Raw genomic sequence first — 8,880 nt, forward strand, 5'->3', positions numbered from 1 at the left:
AATGGCTGGCACGCAGGTCGCGATTCTACCGCCGAGGCTGTGCACGCAACTTTCTCGGAACTCAACCTATACAAGGAAGGCACATGGTATCGACAGTTGAGGCTGTCCTGCCTCATCTACCGTGGCTATGTTGTGACAGACGCCACGAAGTACAAGCCTCGGCACCTGCCATCAGGGCGCTGTGAGCACTTCGGCGACGCAACGGTAAACACGTTAGATGGCATATGTTGCCCTATCGATTTTCCGACATGAGATGGCTGTTCGCTAGGATGTCGTTGAGGCCGGTAACTGCAGCGGTGGAAAATCCCTTGCTCGCCAGAGCAGGCACAACTGCCGATGCACTATGTAAGCGAGTCCGAAGCGTCACGCTTCCGGTCGCCCGACTTGCCTCCCATCCAACCTTTCAGCGAGATAAGACCAGGATGGAAGGTGTGATATGTTTCCAGTAAAAAAAAGTGCTAGTAATTTGCGCGAATCTAGTCAAGTTGTTGTGTTGTGTTCACTTGCGTCATGTCAGATTCTGGCGTAAATGATTTTTATCTCTCTTTCCTGTCATTTGATCTGCGTCAAATCTTGTAATACATCGGCAACATCATTGCCTGTCTACATGCAAAGTTTGAAGGTGAAAAGGATGAGATCTCCGCTGTCAGTGTGCAATCGTCCGAAGGAGCTATACTGTCCGAAGGAGCTATATATCATGGTACCTGAGGCCTGAACGACGAGCCCATGATCCAAGGCCTAGACGTCAAGATCGTTAGTTATGAGTACGAAAGAACGAGGCAGGGGTGAGAAACGAACCAACCGCACCAACAACCAACCAATAGGTTACGAGCCGTAGAGAGTGGAGACGAGGTCGAGGGAGCAAACGAAGCGTGCAGGTTGGCCAGGGGCTAGACTCGAGGTCGTCAGTCGTCGGTATGAAATGATAAGACGGAAGAAAGAGACGAACTTGAACTGCGATCCAACCGTCGAAACACCGACAACCAGCAAGTAGACGACGGAGTCGAGACGAGAACAAGTCGCAGACAGAGAAATAGCGGAGGACAAGAGGTAGCAGAAACAGACGCTGTGGGACGGCTCGCCGAGGCCCAGGCTACGACGTCGTTGGTCATGAGCACGAAAGACGAGACGGAGGAGAGGGACGAACCTGAATAGCCGTCCGACGGTCAAAAGCACCTGTCTGCGCCATTAGCCGACCGATAGATAACGAACGCCGAGAACGAGAACGAGCTGCAGAACGACAAGGAGCGTGGCGATGGAGGAGGGGGAGCAGTAACAGAAACAGACGACGCGAGACGTCTCGCCAATGCCTTTACATCAAGGTTGTCAGTTGTGAATACGAGAGGACGAGGCAGGAGGAAGAGACGAACCTAGTTGCCGTCGTCCCAGTAGAGAACTGCACCGGGGAACGCGGCCTTTATGACATCCCAGAGCCAGTGGACTGGCGTACCAAACGTTATGTCGGGAGAGTCGGTCGGTCCTGTTCCCCCGGTGAGGATGAGAACGAACTTGCCGTCGCCGGTGACGATACCAGAACCGGAATCCCCGCCCCTTGAGAACGGACCGGAGTCGTTGTCATAGGGGAAGACGGCACCCTCGACCGAGTTGCGGGTGCCCACGCCGAAGTAACGGCGGACATGGGACTCGAATCCGCTGAGACGGCCAATGGTGGTGAGCGTGGTGAGGCCACGTTTGATAACGTATCGAACAGGGTTGCCCTTGCGGTCCTTGCCATTGGGCTTGCCAATCTCCTCGGCAGAGAGGATGCCTCGGAGCTTGAGGAGGCGGTCGGCCGGATAGTTGAACTCGGACGGCACATCGACTCGAGGGTACATTAAGCTAACGAACTTGCCGGCCTCGATTTCGGGCCCTGGAATATCAACAGTCAGATTGGACGCCCTTGGTGGGACGAATCAGCTCGCACCCAAGTCGAGCACGTTCCCCTTAAAGTTCTTCGAAAACTTCTTCTTGTCGAGCTTGACGACGCAGACGTCTTGGGTGTAGCTGTGGGGTGGGGTAGCGACGCTGATGGGAGGTGCCCAGACGACGTGGCCGATGATCCGGTCCTTCGTCGTCGACCACTCCTTCTTTACCTTCACGAAGAACTTCTTGAGCTCCGCAATCGCCTCTCGCGTCTTGATCAGCTGGCCTTGGGTCTCGTCCAGATCGCGTGCTGCCTGCTCAGCGTCAGGGCCACCGCCCTCCGCCCTCGTCCTGTGCAGCGTAACCCGCTTCTCTAGGACGTCGGCCGTGTTGTTCATGGTGCCAATATGGCCCTTGATGGATTCGAGGAAGTTGGTGAAAGCTCTGGTGCCCATGAGGACGACCTGCTTCTTGGGCTGGGCTTGTAGGTGTAACTAGTCGGAACTGCGCTCATCTTGTCGATGAAAAAACGTACAGGTGATGTAGCGATATTCATTATTGCCCTCCTCCTCGGGGAAGAGGACGTGGCGGGCCGTGACGGCGTAAAGTTCGTCACCCACCTTGAAGTAAAAGCCCATCGTCCCCTGGCTCTTGAGGGTCTTGAGGCCAGCGATAGGCAGGCCGAGTGCATTAGTCACGGGATCGATGACGGCCTTCAGGGGGTCGAGATCCAAGACGGGGGCGAACAGCTCGGGACCGGCGGAGCCCCTAGCCACCGACTCACGGTAGGCAACTTCAATGTCGGTGATGCCGTGCTCCTTGAGGAGAGCGAGGATGTCCTTGGAGGAGTGATATGCGACTTCACCGGTGAGAGAGCCGGGCAAGACGCCCACCCAAATCGTGATGGGAGTGGTGACGAGTTTCCCGTACGGGGGGACCTCGAAATCCTCATCCTCGACGTCCTCGGCCTTCCCGTCGTCGTCCTTCTCCCCGTCTTCCTCGTCCTCCTCGGCGTCCACGTCTTCCTCGACATCCTCGACCCAGCGGAAACGAGCAAGGTCGACGGATGAAAGCTGGATGTCGCGCTCGCCGAGGAGTTCGACAATCTTGAAACGAATATCAGTCCGCAGGTTGCTGCGCTTCGAGAAAGTCACGACGAACCTTGGAACGAATGGTGTCCCATAGATTATTCTTGCCGAGCTTGTCGTGCTCGTGCTCGTAGACTGGAAGATGCTCCATGCGACGAGCGTCTTGCTCTGGCCCCGAGGGCGCTGTGAAAATGTCCTTGGACGTTCGGAAGATCAGCTTGGGACCCAGGCATCTGGGACCCCGGATGCCAAAGTAATAGAGGTGGGCCTCGAGATGGGAGACATCGTAGGGAGAGGACTGGAGGGAAGAAACACTGGAGGAGTAGTGGTCCGAGTCGCTGTCTTCGGACGAGGGGCCGCTGGCGTACGCGGCGCCCTCCCTGTCGAACGCTTCGGACTGGACGTGAAGCTCCCAGGTATCATCCGCTAGAAAAGTATGCGAGCGGGTCAGTATAGAAGAAGACCGATAAAACGTAAGAGAACTCGCTTGGGGGGGGTTTCGGACATAGTGCTGAGAGTAGTTGGCTGAAGGTTAAACCGCGGTGCGCGGTCAAAATGATCGACGCTCACGTGCGCTTCTGCGTCGTGGCAAAAACTCATTTTCCCTCATGGAGGTAAATTCATTTCATAAAGGCAAGACACAAGTTAACATTTACCACACATATTGCGCTTGTCACACGGCATCTAAGGCGAGCAAGGGGTCTGCCACCAAGGGCGGCACTTCTCGAGTATTATAACGGTTAAGGACATTATTGCATCGGAACGCTGGTCTATATTCTCGATGTAATGTTCGCTGAGAAGAATTTATTGACATCGTATGAAAAGTGTTGGCATACGCGAACGTGAGAATTGCTATGACAAGAAATAACGAGCGCGAGCGAGATCGACTCAAGGGCCACATCAGCGAGGTCTCCGATCCGTATTGCTCATAACCTCTCCGCTCTCCCCGAAGCTGCCATCGTCTCGCTTGCGTTTGTCTAGTAAGCATCGGCAGGCCCTTGCGCAATCTAGAAGCGTACTGACGCGCAGTTCACAGCGCGTATCACTGCAACATCGGCCAAACGCACACTTCGCACTCGTCTCCACTCCAAGGCTGCCAGCACTCAAGCAACATGGTTAGCACGCTTACCGCTCTCCGAGCTCGCATACGTAGTTAATCCCTCCAGCACTCTAGAACGGCGACATCGAGGAGCTCGTACTTTCCGGGAAGCTCTTCAACCCTCCCTCGCGTTCCTCCTCCCCCCAACGTTCTCGTTCGCCCTCTCCCATCCCTGCGCAATGGCCCGATGCAGACGCAGAGTACGAATACGACTCGGACGCGGAGCGGCGGCGCGCAATCGATTCCCAGGTCGCGTCCCATCAGCAGACGCAGGACTCGATCGGTATGGGCCCGGGGCGTACTGGCGTAAAGGGAGTCATCCGCGACCATGCTGAGGCGGCTGCGATTGCACGCGCGAAGCGGGCGGAGGAGATCAACGAGCTGAACCGCGCGATGGGGAAGGCGAGTCTTGGGGGGAAGACGTGGGCGGAAGAGGAGAGGGAGCGGTTGATGGAGAAGGAGAGGCTGGAAGGCAAGGCGGAGAGCTTGATTGAGGGACGCGCATCCCGCAAGGGTCACTTTGGACACCTCATGGAGGTGGGCGTGCGCAGCTACGTGCAGGCGGTCGAGGAGGATAGCAGTGTGTGGGTGTTGGTCCACATATACGATCCGGTGAGTCTACACATTCGGCTGGTACTACTATCACATTGTTGATTGACTACGCCAGTCGCTCGACCGATGTGCATCCCTCGATGATACCCTGTCCCGCCTCGCGCGCATATACCCATCGACAAAGTTCCTCCGCGCACGAGCAGGTGCCATAGGCTTCGCTACCACGAAGGGCTCCTCCGCTCGTCCAAGTCGTCTCGCGCCATTCCCAATGACCCGACGACCATCGCGGCAGATCGTCATCCCTGGGCGGGGCGGTGTGGATGCGGAGGATGACCCCTATGGAGACGCCGATGTGGAGGAGGAGGACGAAGACGAAGAAGCGGAGGACGGCGAGGGGTGGGAGGACGACGCGGTGGACACGGACGTCCTTCCGACGCTGCTCGCGTATCGCGGCGGGCGACTGGAGCATACGTGGGTGCGAGTGGACTGGGAGGCCAAGATGGGCATAGAGGAACTACTCCACAGGTGCGCCGCATTATTACATCTGAGCGAACAGATTCATGGACGGCGGTCCGTAGGTATCGAATATTGCGTGATGCAGAGACGAGGATCGCGCAGCATGTTCCTGACCTTGACGGCGATGAGCTGGACGATGGAGAGTTGGTGTTTGGCGGGAGCGACGACGAGACATGACGCGTCAGAACGAAATATAGTATGACCCTTGCAATCCTCATCTCGGACAATCTCATGTGGAAACCTGTTTAGTGCTTCCATTCTACAATATAGGACTGGTCATGGTGCATCCCCCGCTGTTCGTTGTCTATCCCTATGCCATGCAAGTCCAGCTACATCCGATGACGCCGAAGTATGGAGCCTGTCATCGCTGATGGCGGAGCGCGACGGCAGCGTATCTGTGAGTAGAGCCATTCGGCATAGCGGCGCGTCGGTCAAGTTTGTATCAATCTACGCAATGTGCCCGACTCCGTGCCTTGTACCTCGCCCCTGATCTTAGAATCTGTGATGCAGGATATTAAGGGCAGTATCGTCTCCCCGAAGGGCACAGATAAACATCCGTTGCGCGCGACGCGTATCTCACGTGCGTTACGTACAATCATCGCGACGCGATAAGAACAGTGGCTTAGGCTTCGCTTGCGACTTATCTATGGGCGTTGGGATGTCCTTGGGCGAGATGCTACGAGGCTATCATTATCTACGCGCGCACGGACACCCGCTGGAGATTTTTCAGGGGAGTTGCAAATTGTCCTCTTTCGAATCACCATTACTCGCGGTGCGCTCCTCCTCCTGTTCCTGACGACCCGAGCCCGTCCTGCTCTTTCTCGCGCAGCACTTTGTCTAGCTGTTCATTCTCACCGCCATGTCGTCGAGCTCAATCATCAAGGAACAGCCCGAGCCGGTGCCCGAACCAGAACCGACTCACACGCGCCGGTCCATATCCCAGGTCGTGCACGCGCACACGACACCTCTTTACGAGAAGGTGACAACGAAGCACGGATGGGTCGGCGAGTACGACTATGTGTGGCTGTGCACGCCAACGTTGCCGTTTACAATCCCTGGTCTTGGAGGAAAGGACAAGCAGCGCCGGACGGGCCCGCCATTCTACGCGCTCGAGAGCGAGCTGCCCATTTTGCTGGCAATGACGAGCGGCCTGCAGCATGCATTGGCCATGCTCGCTGGCCTTATTACTCCTCCAATCATCTTTGCGGGCACGTTGAACTTGGATAGCGAAATGTCATCGTATATGATTTCCGCGTCATTGATCGGATGCGGTGAGTGCTTGTTTTGCGTGCGTCGCGGGCTTTTTCCGTGGCTCATTTTGATGCAGGGATTCTTAGCCTTGTTCAGATGTCTCGCATACACCTCTTCAAGAACTTCTACCTTGGAACGGGCCTGCTCTCTGTCGTCGGAACGAGTTTTGCTACGCTAAGCACTGCAGACGCCGTGTGTACTTCTCGAAGCCAATTTAGTCTTTCCGTGATCCGTTTCTCAATTGCATCGCAGATCTTTGACACAATGTATAGCAACGGCAAGTGTCCGACGAGTGTTGCTGCAGATGGAACGGTCACAAAGCTCGCATGTCCCGATGCATATGGATATGTACTTGGTCAGTGCCCTTCGATCTGACGGCTCATACATGCTCATATGTGGGTGTATAGGAACATCCCTCATATGTTCATTCCTCGAGATTTTCATGTCCTTTATCCCGCCCCGCACGCTGAAGCGCATTTTCCCTCCCATGGTTACAGGTACGTTCCGTGCATGACAGCAACATTTTTTCTATTGACAGTAGAACGTTGTCTGTAGGCACGGTTATTCTTATGATCGGCGCCAGCCTCGTCGGCTCATCTGGCATCCCGGACTGGGGAGGAGGGTCGAATTGCGAGAGCCGTCCGACCTCGGGAGACTACATGTATTGTCCAAGCAACGACGCCCCACGGCCTGCCTTGTGAGTTTCCCTTCTGCGCCCTCTGCACGTGCGAATGCTAACAATGCTCCTCAACACTCGCAGATGGGGTTCGCCAGATATGATCGGCCTCGGCTTCCTCTCGTTTATTAGCATCATCCTAACCGAGCTCTTTGGCTCGCCCTTCCTCAAGAACATCTCCATCATTGTCGGCCTCGCTGTGGGATGCATTGTCGCCGGCGCGGTGGGCTATATCGACGGCAGCAGTATTTCCTCTGCACCAGCGATTACGTTCTTGTGGTAAGACGATCGTGCTCTATAGCTGTGCAGGACGCTTACCGGTGATCAGGGTCCATACTTTCAAGATCAGAGTTTATCCGCCTGCTATCCTGCCCATGTTGGCAGTTTACAGTGAGTCGCCAATCGTTGTCTATAGTAGGGTTTAATGGACCAACCCTTGTAAAGTTTCCGTGGCGATGGAGGCGATTGGAGATATCACAGCATCTGCGGAGGTATCACGCGTCGCTGTCGATGGAGAGGAGTTTGACTCGCGGATACAAGGCGGCGTTCTGGTGCGACTCATCTCTTCGTGTTGGATGCCTGTGTAGCTGACATGGTCTGGCAGAGTGATGGTGTGGGCGGGTTCATCTCTGCGCTGTTCACGGTAGCGCCGCTGTCGCTCTTTGCTCAGGTGAGTACAATAGTGACTCATAATCTAGAAGCAGGACGAACCGTTTCTGCCCAGAATAATGGTGTCATCGCTGTCACGCGTTGTGCGAATCGTACCGCGGGGAGATGGTGCTGCTTCTTCCTGATCCTCTTCGGTGTCTTAGGCAAGATCTCGGGTGTCTTCCTCTCCAGTATGTGCTGCGTCTCATTGCTGTTCGTGTGTGCGACTCACAAATCCCTTGGTTACTTAGTACCGAATCCGGTCCTGGGCGGCGTGACGACCTTCTTGTTTTCAAGCGTCGCTGTTTCGGGCCTTCGCGTCCTCGCATACACCAGATTCACTCGTCGCGATCGTTTCGTCCTTGCCGCGTCGCTCTCCTTCGGCATCGCAGACCTGCTTGTGCCCGACTTCTTCACTTACCTGTTCGACGGTGTCAAGAACCCAAGCAGCGGCCTGGAGGGCTTACTTGACTCGATTGAGATCGTGTTGACAACACCCTGTACGTCAACTTGACCTTTTCATCTTGACTCCTCCACTTGCTGAATTCGCTGCAGTCCTTGTGTCGGGTATCACCGCACTCGTGTTAAACCTTATCCTGCCAACGGATGACATGCAAGTCGACGATGACGATGACCATGCCGAAATTGTTGATGTTGAGGTGGATGGTCATGAGATGAAGGGCACTCATTAGCAGATGAGCCGGCACTGCGGAACCTTCATAACTAGTTACCATATTGACATAAGCAGTGATAATGAAGAATAAGAGCACCAGCAGTGTCCTGGATGATTTGAAATCTTAGTGGGCAACGTTTCAGAGCAGTATTCCCAGTGCAACCCACGGACCTTTATGAATCTCTGACTTAGTACATCGACTTGGGCATAAAAACGAAAGATAATTGTGAGGTGAAGGGATGCTACAGATCATCGTTGAACGTGATAATAAGCATTCTATGTAGGTTGTGATAACAGAAGCCAAGACTGATAAAGCGAGAATAATAAATGGCACGATACGTTTGTTTGCTTCCGGAAGGGGGTTATATGGCCACAACAAAAGCAAGATGGTCACAATCAGAGTGCAAAAATCAGCGGAAGCTGTGAAAAAATGCGGGAAGTGCTCGTGGTTAATGTCAAGTTGGGTTAAAATGGTCCAGGAAAGCAAATCACTTGTGGTTATTGTTTACGGGTC

The 8,880-nt window shown here is 54.8% G+C and overlaps 4 protein-coding genes across 4 annotated transcripts; 2 read left to right on the top strand and 2 right to left on the bottom strand.

The window, feature by feature from the left end:
* Nucleotides 1–470: 470 nt before the first annotated feature.
* LAESUDRAFT_57895 (uncharacterized protein) lies at nt 471–1,292 on the bottom strand. The gene is made up of 4 exons (XM_040903036.1): nt 1,148–1,292; nt 950–1,093; nt 803–890; nt 471–738 (listed from the first exon to the last, which is right to left on the bottom strand). Exons 1-4 carry the CDS (start codon nt 1,187–1,189, stop codon nt 689–691), a joined length of 324 nt encoding a protein of 107 aa, XP_040757698.1. The 5' UTR covers nt 1,190–1,292; the 3' UTR covers nt 471–688.
* On the bottom strand, nt 1,293–3,561 carry LAESUDRAFT_769211 (uncharacterized protein; the record flags this gene model as incomplete). Its single annotated transcript, XM_040913775.1, has 6 exons — nt 1,293–1,310; nt 1,371–1,870; nt 1,925–2,344; nt 2,399–2,969; nt 3,025–3,377; nt 3,522–3,561. The coding sequence occupies 5 exons, from the start codon at nt 3,559–3,561 to the stop codon at nt 1,371–1,373; spliced, it is 1,884 nt and encodes a 627-aa protein (XP_040757699.1). The 3' UTR covers nt 1,293–1,310.
* A 502-nt stretch (nt 3,562–4,063) lies between these two features.
* On the top strand, nt 4,064–5,295 carry LAESUDRAFT_739800 (uncharacterized protein; the record flags this gene model as incomplete). Its single annotated transcript, XM_040911040.1, has 4 exons — nt 4,064–4,066; nt 4,126–4,662; nt 4,718–5,127; nt 5,181–5,295. The coding sequence occupies 4 exons, from the start codon at nt 4,064–4,066 to the stop codon at nt 5,293–5,295; spliced, it is 1,065 nt and encodes a 354-aa protein (XP_040757700.1).
* A 682-nt stretch (nt 5,296–5,977) lies between these two features.
* On the top strand, nt 5,978–8,385 carry LAESUDRAFT_765066 (Xanthine/uracil permease; the record flags this gene model as incomplete). The annotated part of the gene is made up of 12 exons (XM_040913562.1): nt 5,978–6,389; nt 6,446–6,561; nt 6,622–6,724; nt 6,777–6,866; nt 6,925–7,066; nt 7,130–7,324; nt 7,374–7,435; nt 7,490–7,596; nt 7,650–7,715; nt 7,770–7,884; nt 7,945–8,193; nt 8,249–8,385. 12 exons carry the CDS (start codon nt 5,978–5,980, stop codon nt 8,383–8,385), a joined length of 1,794 nt encoding a protein of 597 aa, XP_040757701.1.
* Nucleotides 8,386–8,880: the final 495 nt, after the last annotated feature.

Source organism: Laetiporus sulphureus (genome assembly GCF_001632365.1).
Source record: "Laetiporus sulphureus 93-53 unplaced genomic scaffold LAESUscaffold_100, whole genome shotgun sequence".
NCBI lineage: Eukaryota > Fungi > Basidiomycota > Agaricomycetes > Polyporales > Laetiporaceae > Laetiporus > Laetiporus sulphureus.

What these genes read in the sequence shown, in the direction of transcription:
- LAESUDRAFT_57895 (XM_040903036.1), bottom strand. Translation starts at nt 1,189, where the DNA reads ATGGCGCAGACAGGTGCTTTTGACCGTCGGACGGCTATTCAG. An exon ending in ACCGTCGGACGGCTATTCAG is followed by an intron (nt 1,094 to 1,147) that starts GTTCGTCCCTCT and finishes ACGACGTCGTAG; the next exon opens with CCTGGGCCTCGGCGAGCCGT. An exon ending in ATTGGTTGGTTGTTGGTGCG is followed by an intron (nt 739 to 802) that starts GTTGGTTCGTTT and finishes CTTGACGTCTAG; the next exon opens with GCCTTGGATCATGGGCTCGT.